Source organism: Macrotis lagotis, chromosome 7 (genome assembly GCF_037893015.1).
Source record: "Macrotis lagotis isolate mMagLag1 chromosome 7, bilby.v1.9.chrom.fasta, whole genome shotgun sequence".
Classification (NCBI taxonomy): domain Eukaryota; kingdom Metazoa; phylum Chordata; class Mammalia; order Peramelemorphia; family Peramelidae; genus Macrotis; species Macrotis lagotis.
In genome coordinates, this window is record NC_133664.1 from 17,208,089 (window position 1) to 17,222,053 (window position 13,965).

General features: G+C 35.0%; 1 protein-coding gene across 2 annotated transcripts in view; it reads right to left on the reverse strand.

Annotated features, from left to right (window-relative positions):
* Window positions 1-827: 827 nt before the first annotated feature.
* Window positions 828-13,965, reverse strand: part of HIBADH (3-hydroxyisobutyrate dehydrogenase) — a 137,026-nt gene continuing 123,888 nt past the window's right edge. Inside the window, exons 7-8 of one of the 2 annotated variants that reach the window (XM_074195549.1) lie at window positions 10,721-10,877; window positions 828-1,916 (exon numbers count right to left, since the gene is read on the reverse strand). In XM_074195549.1, coding sequence (XP_074051650.1) covers window positions 1,758-1,916; window positions 10,721-10,877 — 316 coding nt within the window. In that variant the 3' untranslated portion in view covers window positions 828-1,757. The remainder of the gene's footprint in view (window positions 1,917-10,720; window positions 10,878-13,965) is intronic. The other variant, XM_074195550.1, reaches the window with a different exon arrangement.

Genomic DNA, 13,965 nt, shown 5'->3' on the forward strand with positions numbered 1-13,965 from the left:
CATTTTGTGATTGATCCTGAGGTGAGATGGAGCCCCTGGAATTTACTAGAGAAACATGGATGGACCTGAACTTTTGGAAAATCACTTTGGTTACACTGATAACTGAATTGAATATTTGTACTTAACAGTTTGATTACATATCAAAAAGGGTGGAGGAGGAAGCAAAAAGGGAGGCCGAATGAGCTCTTATTAATTTGGGGTCAAATCTGTTTCTCTAGCTTACTGGGGAATTGCTGTACCCCAGTCCCCATCTGACCTCCAAGCTCAAGGCATTCAATCAGGTCAGTGAGATGCTAGGTCCACCTTCACATTGATTGGCCTTTTCTAACTTACTTCACTTAATCTCTCACTGCGTCCAATGACTCAGGAGTCAGGGACCATAACAGAGCTACATGCTAGTTTGTTCTTAAAGAAAAATAATGAGTTGTTATAAAATTTCAGAGGATCAGAGAGGTAATGGAGCAGAGGCTAGCATGTCCTTAAGGACAACTTATGTTCTGGAAGTAGCATAAAAGACATGGAGGATCTGCAAGTCTAGAGAAGGGAGTAGGCCAGGGAGGAAGCAAATCAGGGAGCACCTGGATAACCAGAGCACTGCTCCAGCATCACACACGCACACACTATACACACACACACACACACACACACACACACACACACACACACACACACACACACAGACCAGGGGCCAGAGGAACACCTTTACCTCTGAAGAGAGAGACTCTTGAGAGCATTCCCTCAGGAAGAAGGGCACAAATAAGAAGGGACAGTGCAGATTTCACCTTGTGGATGGGGTATTCACACTCAGTACATTAAAAAAAAAAACAAAAATTCTCAGAAGACATTTTCAGCATAGAAATTTATTTGAATTCAAAATAATGTAGTTTGTTTATTTAGAGCAACATAATAATCATCTAAAGCAAATATTCATTGTTAACCCAGGAGCAGGCCCTGAAGATGCCATTCTTTTGATGTCCAAAAATACTTGAAAAAATATACAAGGAAACAAAAAGTTTAAAAATCAGTTCACAGTATATGGAGGCTTTACTGGAAGAGGCGGGGGACACACACCCAGGGAGACATACAAAGATATTGCAACTAAGTACAAATTGTAAAACATACAATAACAAGTTTTAACTTAATTTTATCAACTCCGTGGAACAAAAAAAATAAAATCAGTAATTTTATTAACCTAAGAGAAACCAAGTATTTAAGAAGACAAACCTATTAGGTAGGTGGGTGAGTAAGGAAGTTGTATATCATGCTGCCTCAGTTTAACTGATTTGCCCCTGTCCCTAAAACTAATTAGACCTCCTTCTCCCCACAAAGAAAAATTTTATTCTGGTGAAACTTACTTAAGATCTAGCTTATTTGTAAAATGAAATGACTAATAACCTAGCTGAAGTAAGTAAAGATTCAGTTGAATTTGCCCAAGGTAATACTTTGGGGTGGCAAAAATATAAAAAAAAATTTTTTAAAGCCTAGTATTGCTTTGGTGTGCCTCTGATGGTGGCCCTTAAGGTATGAAAGTATTTGATTATGATATGGTCACTAAATAGACTAAAAAGAAGCATTTTTTTAAACAGATGAAAAAATTTCCTAGTCCTAGATCATTGTGACCTAGACAATCAAAACCCATCATGTCTAGGAAAGATGCTGCCTCAAGACCTTGAATCCAATCCACTTAGAGGTGGGAGAAGCTACAAGGAGGTCCCAGAAAGCTTTGGGCCTCGACCAGTGCCTGCCACCAGAGCCACTCACAAGTTCTCCTCCTCCCGTAGAAATTGGAAGACCGAGGAGAAGTCTTTGCGGGCATAGCCCTTGGCACACATCATCCTGTAGATCTGATGCGCCAGACCCCCAAGAAATACTGGACTTTTTGTGTTGGTTGCAGAGTCCTGTGCCAAACCCAGATCCTGAAACCAAATAGCAAAAACAAGGGGAGAGAAGGAGAACATTTGGGTTAACAGAGAAATTGCAGTTCACTCATCAAGGGTAGAAAACAAAGTGACCAAAACTTCAATATTTACATAAGGGATAATGTTTGGTTTGAAAAGTGATTTCTCCTCAAACCACTGTAAGATAGTTATAAATCAAAATGGAGATTTCTTCATTTTACTTCTTTTATTTTTAAGGTGCTCCCCCCAAAATAAAAAAGTATATTGATATTTCCTGTGGTGGGTATAACAAATGAAAAGCTGTATGGTGACATTTTTAAAAAAATATATTTTAAAAGAATTATGAATGTAACAAAAATGAACAGAATATTCATATAGAATGAGAGAGGATTATATTTGAAACCATGTATTTTTAAAAAGTATAATTACATTTAACACTAATACCCCCATTGCCCTGCTTGACCTGAGCACCTTTTTGAACTTTTCTGTGAATTTTTAAATATTCCTCTGATGCTCTTTTCTTTCTCTGTTTTTAAGTCACCATTACTACCAACCCCCAAACAAAAACATCCTCTTTAAGTAATCAATTAAGTTTAAACAAAATACAATTTACACAGTGGTCATGTCTGAGGACAGACATTTTCTTCTGCACCTATAGTCTGTCATTTCTCTCCCAAGGGAAAGTGGGATTTATCACTGGTCTTCTGGAATCATGATTAATGACTACATCAATCAAGAGTTCTTTCAAATTATGTTCCTTCACAGTATTGTAGTCATTTGAATAAATTGTTCTCCTGGTTCTACTCACTGTACTCTGCATCAGTATATACAAGTCTTCCTAGGTCTCTCTGAGTTGTCCCCTTTCACAATTTCTCAGGATATAAATATATTTCATTACATTCAGGATATAAATATATTTCATTACAGTCATTATATTTATTCAGTCATTCCCCTACTGATGGGTACCTACTTTTCTTCCAGTTCTCTGATATAATAAAAAGTGTTATTAAAAATATCTTTGTACATATGAGTCCTTTCCATCTTGTCTTTGATCCGGGGGGGGGGGGGATACATGGTTCAGATCAATATTTCTGGACCAAGGGGGATATATATATATATATATATATATATATATATGTATATAGTGAGGTGACCTAGTGACATAGTGATATAGTGAAGTTGGGTCCAGTTCTAAACTACTTTTCTTCAATAGCACATTTGTGTTTCTATCTTCCCACAGACTTTCTAACAACTGTCATTTCCCTCAACCCTTTCTCCCTTTTTTGGGGGATATCTTTGTCAATCTTATGAGGATGAATGAGAATTTCAGAGTTTTAATTTTCATTTTTCTTATTAATATTGTCCAGAATTGTTTCTTAAGATATGACTTTGGAAAGCCTGTCCTTATTTAAGGAACTGCTTGGATACATAGTTTTTTTTAATATTCTTAACTTAAAATGCAAAAAAATAGAATTTCCATATATATATATAATAGAAAAAAATTGATAGAAAAAGATTTTACATGAAACTGTAACGTTTTCTATATATAGCTTCAAGTGGTTCGCTTTTCTTTCAAATTCAACATGTAACTTTGAAAGTTGCCCTGTGTCTCTCTGATGTCTTCTATCCTTCCTTCTGTTTTATTCTGTGCATTAAAAAATGTCCCAATGACTAATTTTTCTCTCCTTTTTTTGGCAACCCTATTCCTATTCCTCTTTTCCCTCTCCTCTCATTCTCACTGAAATAAAAGAAAAAAATTGTGTAGTCAAGCAAAAAAATTCTCTCATTGGTCATATGTGAAAATGCCTATCTTATTCTTTCTCTTGAGTCCATCATTTCTCTCTCTCTAGCAGAAGATGGGCAGTAGCTTCCTCATCAGTCCTGTCGATGTGGAAATCCTGGCAATAATCAGAGTGCTTAAGTGTTTCAGAGATGTTTGTCTTTATGATGTTGTTGTTAATGAAAATTCGACTATATTTAGATATCACACTTGATTCAGCTATTTCCCAAACCAAAGGGAATAGGGTTTTCAATTTATAACAAAAAGAACTATTTAAATATTTTTGCACACATGGGTCCTATTAATCTTAGTTTAAGTTTCCTAGGGTACATAGGCCTACTAGTGATATTGTTGGTAAAAGCAATATTATGCAACATTTCGTGACTTTGGGGGCATAATTACAAATTGTTTTCCAGAAACAGAAAGTTGAGAAACAACTTTCACAGTCAATGCCTCTGATAAAGGCTGCATCTCTCAAATATATAGGGAAATTTGTCAAATTTATAAGCATAAAAGTCATTGCCCAATTGATAAAATAGTCAAAGGATATGAACACAGTTTTCAGTTGAAGAAATCAAAGCTACTTATTGTCATATAAAATAAGTTCTCTAAAATCATTAGAGATTAAGAGAAATGAAAATTAAAACAACTCTGAGGTACCATGTTGTATCTATCAGATTGCCTAATATGACAGAAAAGGCAAATGATAAATGCTAGAGAGGATATGGAAAAATTGGGACACTAATGAAATATTGGTGGAATTGTGGACAGATCCAATCATTCTGGAGAGCAATTTGGAGCTATAATGTATCACACAATCAAACTGTGATTTTTGCAATAGCACCACTAGGTCTATATCCCAGAGAGATAAGGAAAAAAAAAAGATTCCATGTACAAAAAATATTTAAAGCAACTCATCAATTGGGGAATGGCTAAATAATGGATGTAATGGAATATTATTGTGCTGATGAACAGGCAGATTTCAGAAAAAACCTGAAAAGACTTACATGCACTAATAATGCAAAGTAAAATGAGCAGAACCAGGAAAACAATGTACACAGTATAAGCAACATTGGTTGATGATCAACTAAGATAGACTAGATTTTCTCTGCAATAGAATGATCCAAGACAAATCAAAAAAAATCAGGATGGAAAATGCTATTCATATCCAGAGAAAGAATTGATAGAGTTAAAATGCAGATCAAAGGCATATTATGGAAGCATGCTTTACATGATTGCGCAGATATAAACTATATAAAACTGCTTATCATATTAGAGAGGGGAAGGACAGAGAGAGAAAATTTTGAAACTTAAGATTTTATGTAAAAAATGTATGTTAAAAATGTCTTTATATGTAATTGGAAAAATATATACTATTAAAACAAAGAAATTGCTTTCCAGAATGGCTAAACCAAATGACAAATCCTCCCAACAATTCATCTGAATTACAGCCAATCTGATGGTTGTCAGGTAGAATCTGTCATTTTCATTTGCACTTCTTTAATTAATGATTTGGAGCATTTTTTCATATGATTCTTAATAGTTTAGATTTCTTGCTTGGATAATCATGTATCAATTGGGGAACTGATCTTCTTTTTGTGTTTTAATCAGTTATATATATATATATATATATATATATTGGGACCTTCATTGGAGAAATTTGCTATAAAGACTTTTTTCTTCTTATTCAGTGTTTCCCTACTAATTCTAATTACATTTGATTTCATTTGTGCAAAAATCTTTAGAACTTATCGAATCAAAATCCTCCATTTTATTTCCTGTCTTCCTCTGTATCTCTTGTGTAATCAAGAATGTTCTCCCTACCCCAATCCATAGTTATGGAATGGCTTTTCTTTCCTTTTCTTCTAATTTTTTCATGAGATAAGCTCTTACATCTTTTATCCATATGAAGTTTACTGTTGTAAATGGGGGCAGCTATTCTCTCAGATCGATTTCCAACTTTGTCAGTTTAGATTTATCAAAAATGATGCTATCATGTTTTAGTGTTTTGGGTCATGTATACTGATTAACTTTCTATTTTTTAACTAGCATCAAACTGTTTTAAAGATTCCTGCTTTTCAGTTTATGACCAAGGAAGAGATGGAGAACATCATTAAAAACAAGCTAGATAATTTTAACTACATTAAATTAAAAAGCTTTTGCACAGACAAAACCACTGTAACCAAGATCAAAAGAAATGTAGTAAACTTGGAAACAATTTTTATAACTAGTATTTCTGACAAAGGACTCATTTCTAAAACATACAGAGAACTGAGTCAAACTTTCAAAAAAAATAAGCCAATTCCCCAATTGACAAATGGTCAAAGGATATGCAAAGGCAATTTACAGTTGAGGAAATCAAAGAGATCCATAGTCATATGAAAAATTGCTCTAAATCATTACTTATTAGAGAAATGCAAATTAAAGCATCTCTGAGGTACCACCTCACACCTCTCAGACTGGCCAATATGACCAGAAAGGACAATGATTAATGTTGGAAGGGATGTGGGAAATCTGGGACACTAATACATTGTTGGTGGAGCTGGAAACTCATCCAACCTTTCTGGAGAGCAATTCGGAATTACACCCAAAGGGAACAAAAATGTGCATACCCTTTGATCCAGCAAATACCATTACTGGGTCTATACCCTGAAAAGATTATGGAAAAGGGTAAAAACATCACTTGTACAAAAATATTCATAGCAACCCTATTTGTTATATTATTATGTAATTTTGATATCTCTTATACTTTATTTTTCTTCCTTAAGGATATGATTTCTCTGTCATCACATTCAACTTAGATCAATGTACACCATGGAAACAATGTAAAGACTAAGAGACTGCCTTCTGTGGGGGGGGAAAGCAAGAATGGGGAAAAAATTGTGAAACTCAAAATAAATAAAATTTTTCTTTAAAAAATCCTGCTTTTTAAAAATAGTTTGAGATATGAAACTACTAGGCTTCCTTCCCACTTTGTTTCATTATTTCTTTTGAGATTCTTGATCTTTTTTCCTCCAGATGAATTTTATTATTATTCTAATTATTTGTATGAAATAACTGGTATAGTACCAAAAATACAAAGTTAATTACACAATTGTCATTTTAATCATATTAGCATCAACCAACTGTGAGCAATTAACATCTCTCCTATGATTTAAGCCTTCTTTTATTTTTCTGAAGAGTATTTTGCAGTTGTATTCATATAATTTGTGTGTTGTTTTGAACATAATTTTTTACAATCTCTTATGGTTGAATTTTCTTAACATACATAAAGGCTAATAATTTTTATTGATTTATCTTGTAATCAGCTATTTTACTGATGTTACTGTTTCTATTCATTTTAATTGATTCTCTAGCATTCTTTAAGCAATCTTTTTTATCATTTGCAAAAAATGGTCATTTTATTTATATATTGCCTATGTTTCATTCCTCAGTTTCCTTTTTCTTGTCTTATTGTCATGGCTAGTACTTCTAGAGTAGTAGATATTCTTTGATTGGAGAACTGCTGGATGGGGCATCAAACTTCTCCCAAAGCCCCTTTTAGTCAGCTCTCCTTTTCCTACCAACTGCACTGCTAAGTTTTGACTCTATAATCATTACATCCTTACCACTCCACTTTTCATCTTCCTTTTATGTTTTGTTTTCCCTCATTAGCTCGTAAGCTCCTAGAAGCAGGAATTGTCTTTCTTATTTATATCTCTACTGTTTAGCATATTATCTATAGCATAGAAAGTACTAATAAATATTGTATTACTTGAATGCTTATGTTCATGACAGAAAAAATTATTTACTGGTTGAAATATATATATTATTTACTTTCTTAAGGAAAGGTCAATTTATCCCTATTGCTTTGATTTTTTTTAAAATAAGCACTGGGTTTATGAGTTTTGTTATTAATATGGTCTATTTTATTTATATTTTTCCTAAAATTAAATCTTGGGATAAACTCAACCCAAACATTATATATAATCTTTTTAATATGTTGCTTTAACTTCTTTGTCAAAAATCTATTCAATATTTTGGCATCAATATTCATCAGAGATATTGATCTACAGTTTTCTTTGCTTTCTCTCTCCCTGGCTTAGGAATGAGAATCTTATTTGCCTCATAAAAGGAGTTTGAGATCATGCCTTCTTTTCTTATTTTTGCAAATAATTTGTATAATAATGGAGTAAATTCTTCTTTGAATATTTGATATAATTCACTACAAAATCCATCTATTCCTGGTTTTATACTTCTTTGGGAGCTTATTTATGACTTATTCCATTTATTTTTTCTGAAATGAATGTTATTTAAGTTCTCTATTGCCTGACTTGTTTAATCTGGATAGTTTACATTTTTTAGAAATATTCATCCATTTATCTTAATTTATCAGTTTTGCTGGCACATAATGGAGTAAAACAGTTTCTAATAGTTTTCTTAACTATGTCTTTATCAGATGTGAATTCTCCCTTTTCTCTTTTAAAATGGGTTTTTTTCAGAAAGTTAAAGATCAAATTAGTTTATCTTGCTACTTTCTTTTTTGATATTCAAAATTTGTCTTTAGGTGTTTTGGTTTGTAGCTTTTAGCTACAATTGTGCTTTTTATACATTTGTGTGGTTAAAAAGTATTAAAAATATTCAGTATCATGAAGAAGAATGGAAAGAATGCAAAGAAATATGGGAAAAAGTAAACTATACATGGAATGCTTCCTGTAGTTTTAGTTATTGTGTACCAGGAAACTGAAGTAGATTTAAAGAAGGTCCAGAAAAAGGCAACTAAACTGATTAGAGAAGAATTTTATTACTTTAAACTAAAGAATGCATGATCACCAATTCTAAAAGACCTATGATGGAAAATATCATCCACAACCAGAAAAAACATTATGGTGTCTAAATGTAGATCAAAGCAAACTATTTTTCACTTTTTAAAACTGGCTTTATTTTTTTTTCTTTTTCTCATGGTTTTTTCCCCCTGGTAGTTCTGATTTTTCTTTTACAACATGATTAATATGGAAATATGTTAAACATGACGCTACATATATAACCCATATATCAGATTACTCACTATCATGAGGAGGATGGAGGAAAGGAAGAGAGGTAGAACAATATGGAACTCAAAAGCTTATGAAAAGATGAATGTTATCTTTGCATGTACTTGAAAAAATAAAATAAAAAAGACTAAATGTTTACTCTGCTCAGACAAAGGGCAACTAGCCAAACAGCTGACCCTTTCTGTGAGAGGGAAATTCTTAATTTTCTCAAGAGGCCACTGAAACTTAGGTCTGCATGGCACTGACAAGGATTTTTATTTTTAGGTTTTTTGCAAGGCAAATGGGGTTAAGTGGTTTGCCCAAGGCCACACATCTAGGTAATTACTAAGTGTCTGAGATCAGATTTGAACCCAGGTACTCCTGACTCCAAGGCTGGTGCTTTATCCACTGCGCCACCTAGCCGCCCCTGACAAGAACTTTCTTAAACTCTCCAAACTTTACCAATACAAAAAGGTAATCCAATTAGCTATAGAATACAGTTGCTAAACCATCTCCTATCATGATTAAGATAGGAGAGGGAGATAAAGTCCTTCTCTAAAAATTTTAATTCCAAATAAAATTTAGGGTACTCTGATTGAATTTAACATTATGCTCTTATTAAATACAAATCTAGTACTAGGCTGTAAGGATCTGCATTTCAGAATATGGACCAGGATTCAATGCACATTCCAATATTGTGATTTTTATAAAGAAAAGAATTAGATTTGTGGATCCTATTCACCCACATTCTACAAAAGCCAGTGTATCAAAAATTACTCCACCGTAAACTCTGCTGAATGTTGCTTTGTCTTTCTTGCCTTCTCAAGTGAGGACACCATTTCTGTTTCACTTCCTTTTCCCCTACTCCAAACTTCCATTCTTGAACAGAAACTTGTAGAAAAAACTTCAGAGAAACTTTAAAAGAGACCATGGTTCTATTGGATAGATGCTTCTTAGGCAATTTAGAGAGAACAATCCTGAGAAAGGGTATAGTGAAGAGAAGTAGGTCTCTGTGCCATCACAAAAGTCACTGAGGCCAAGACCTTCATTTTACAGAAAGTGATTTCTCCAAGGTCACACCTACAGAAGGTCTCTGCAACAGAATTTGCACCCAGCTCTCATCCTGGCTCTAATCCCAGATTATTCTCTACTTCTTAGTTTCTCTCTTGGTTTCCATCTCTGGCAGCATTTCTCAATTAGATCTCTAAGCACCACGAGTTCCAAGTCAGCTGTTATAGATTCTCAGAACATGGCCATTCCTTTATGCCTGCTGGCCAGCAGCCATCCCTTTTTTATAGGAGATGACTTGTTCTTATTTGGTAGGTGATGAAAACTAGGATTAGACAGCAATCCTGCCCATGACAGCAAAAGAAGAGTATTCTGAACTGAGAATAGGAAACATACCTATAACATGCTAAGTGTAGAGAGGTCTAAATAATGGCTTCTTGGAAAGTGAATTCCGAGCTAATAGGACAGGTGCTCCCCTTAAAGAGAATGGCTTTAATACAATTTTTCACATAGGAAAAAATATAATACAGTCCCTTACAAATCCCCTATTTCTCCTCAATAACTAAGTAAGAGAATTTTATTTTGAGGTCTTCTATTAGTTTGGGAGAACTTTTCTCCTTTTAAAGTGTACTTATAAGACCAATAAAGGGGGTTAGGAAATTTAAATGTTAAAATCAATGTTTACTAATCTTATTCTATGTTTTATAAAACTGCACAAAATTTTACCAGACTATTTTAAAAACAAACTCAAGCACAAAATGTGGCAAATACCTTTGTCAGTGTCTTCTAGTAAGGTATATTAGCAATAAAGTTGAATTCAATTAGCATTTTCTTACCAATTTGGAATAAATTCATACTTATCCCTGGTTAGGAGGTTTAAGACAATTTGCAAGGGTGAAATTAAAAAGTGATTTTGTTGTTTGAAAAATATATGAATGGAAGGGATAGATTTTTGTTGGGAAAAAACAAGAATAAGAGAAAAGGAATTTAAAAATTAAATCTCTATATCAAATGTACAGTACCTTGGCCATAAGCATCGTTCCAAATCCACCCTGGTAATTATTAGCAGAAGGTACTCCATCCATTACACCTGGTACAGGATTGTAACTGTCACTTGACCAACAACGACCTGAGCTCATATTTAGAATTTTAGCCAACAATTTTGGGTCAAGACCCAACCTGTCAAAGATCAAAGAAAAGATATGTTAAATGTCAAGATGTGCAAGTCATGGGTGATTTGTTTTATATATGACAACAAGGTGCAATTTCTCTTCCATTTATTAAATGTCTTGAAAAATAAAAGAATATTGACATTACAATAGGAACTTTTAAAATACAGGGTGTCTCAAACTAGCTACTAAGCAATAATATTTCAGAAGCAGCATTTTTGGCATTTCATAAGAATATTTTGCCCTATCTTGATTTTTAAAATAATATCGCTTAACGAGATTTCAGTGTGTTTGCCTGATTACTGCAAGCAAAGGTTTTTTTGGTCTTTTGGTCATCACTACATCTATGTACTTTATAAGAATCTTAAACCAAAATGATCATCTCTAAGACAAGATAACATTTAAATTCCGCATACCATGCTCATAACTAAAATATTTCAAAATGATACACTGGCAAATAAATTATGCACCATGGGAATATACGTGTGGGTGCATTTATATTGTGTATTTTTTTTTTACTTTTCATGAGAATAAATGCAAGAGATGAGCCACAAGCAATAAAAGAATCTTAAAAGAAATTATCTTGTAAAAGAACATATTTCCTGTTGTATATTGCTGAAGACTATTTATTTATTAAATCTTCATTAAGAAATCTTGCTTATGAAGCAAGTCTGCACAGAGTTGTGACATATGCTATCTATTCAGAGACATGCATTATAGTTCTGGGTCAACTGCTGATGAGGTCACTGATCCTGATAAAACAAAGCTTGTCCGAGCAGAAACATCATTTGTTCTAATGCTGGGCTGACGGTGTAAATGGCTGCTCCATGTGGACTTGAAAGAAAATAGAATCAAAATACGGTATTGTTGTGGGGCTAAGTAATTTTACCCAATTGGAGAAACATATTTTTGTTAAGCATCACTTACTCAAGTTTCAAATAACATTTTCTATGGATGACTTATCTACTTCTTTAATATAGAGTTGTTAAAAAAATGCTATGAAGTTTCCTGTTCTCACTTAGAACCAATCTTTTCTAAGAAGAGAAAGAATATACTTTATTATAGAAAGGCAGATCAAGGTAAAAATATAAGCACCTTTATTTTGTACATTGTACTTTGTATGAAAGCAAAGAGAAATTTTTTTTAAAAAAGAAACTGATTAAATATTAAGTTCAGCAAAATTCTTTTCAATACTGGTCCTGGGAGGCCATTAACAACTCAGTTAGAGGTTAATGACTATGTTACCTCACACTTTATAAGTATTCAAGGGAACATGATTAGACTCCTGATATATAAAAGTTATAAAGATCTGTGTTAAAATAGGTTATGCTGAGTGTTTAAATATCATAAAGAGGAGTATAATAAATGTAATAGATTAAGTTAGACTAATCTGAATCTGACTTCAATGAAAGAAATTCAATTATTTCTCATTTTTTCTGAACTAGTTTTGCTTACGTAAGGCACTGAAAGAGGTGTGAAGGAGTTTGAATTATACAAATGTTTGTGTAGCTATATCTATTTTCTAATCAGCATCAAGCCTCTTAGTCAAGAAAATAAACATTGCAAAGAGAATAAGTGAAAAAATACAGATTGTTGATTAGCTAATTTGCTTTAAGTGCAAATAAATATTTTCTAAATGCAATGTAGTACTGCTCTTAATTCAGGGGCATGTGGACTCTAAAGAGCCCTCTTTTTCTTACCTCTTGAGAAAAAATTAGGGTGGCTCCTAGTCGGCAATTCTTTTGTAACTACTTCAGCATATTGCTATTCCTCTTTCTAACACCACAGGTAACACTGACCAGATGCTAAGCACTAGATGCAATTCATGCTCATTGGAGGCAATGTTCCCCAACTCCAAAGCCCTCCACAAAAGAGGGCAGGCCATTTTATTCTAAGAAAGTACAGCTTGATCTGACATTCTTTGAATAAATAGAATGATACAGAACTCAAAACAAAGAACTGTGCTGCTCGGAAGCATGGGGGGGGGGGGGGGAGTGACGCCCCTGACTAGCTCAGAAAGCGGCTCCTGCCCCGGCCCCCTTCCTCAGCACAGGAGGCGCGGGCCGGGGTGGGCCCGGGCCGGCGGGGCCAGGCCCGGCGTCATTGTCATTCAGGGAGCGTCTCCGGACGTCGCGCTTCACTGGAGGAGCCTGAGCTTCCATCTGAAATCAACAAATTAATCCGAGACAGGTATCCGAAAGGGCACGTTTAATAGGGAGCCGCTCCGGGCTCTCAACCATGATGAAATGTTATTGCTGTTTCCCTGTAAATTGGCCGGGAACACAGGATGCTCTCCGCATAGGCTGCCGCTCGCAGACAGAGCGCCGCGGCCGTCAGAGTGATGACGGGCTGTCAGTCCCCATAATAACGTGCCGCTGGACCCAGCTCGGGTGCGCCTGCGCACCCGCGCTGACCGCTGCTGGACGGCTGCTGGAACGTTCTCTGAAATAGCCCTGACCGCAGTCACCATGCTTCCCGAGGACGGCACTGCGGCGCAGCTCGTCGCCTCTAAAATTCAAGATTCTGCAATGAAATACTGGGGCACGTGAGGGGCCAGTGGGGTGCCAACTGCGAAACATTAAAAATATCCAAACCTGCCCTGAACCAAACCAAAGCTTCAAACACCAGAAGAGTTGAGTTAACTTTCCCCATAAGCACATCTGCCTCCCAGGGGTTTGGCCTGAAAAGAAGCCAAACATTCTAGGCATCACAGTCAGACCGATGTCTGGAGATGTTTCACAGATGGACCGGAGGCCCGGGACACCAGAGCACCAATTACATGCAGCTGATCTTGTATGAAAGGAGCACTTACATGCCCAGAGTATTGTAAGGACCCAAAAGGAGGAAGCCGTGTCCCTGACCTAGTGGGGCCTACCGTCAAATTAGTCAGAAAAGATATCTGTCTTCCAAAATAGTCACAGCAGCTCTTTTTGAAGTGGAAAAAAATTGGAAATGGAGGAGATGCTCGTCCATTGGGGAATGGCTGACCAAGTTATGGTATGTGAATGTTATGGAGAAAGATAGTTCCATAAGAACCATGACTGGTGGGACTCTAGAAAAGCATGAATTACAGGATTACATGAATTACAGGATCTGAC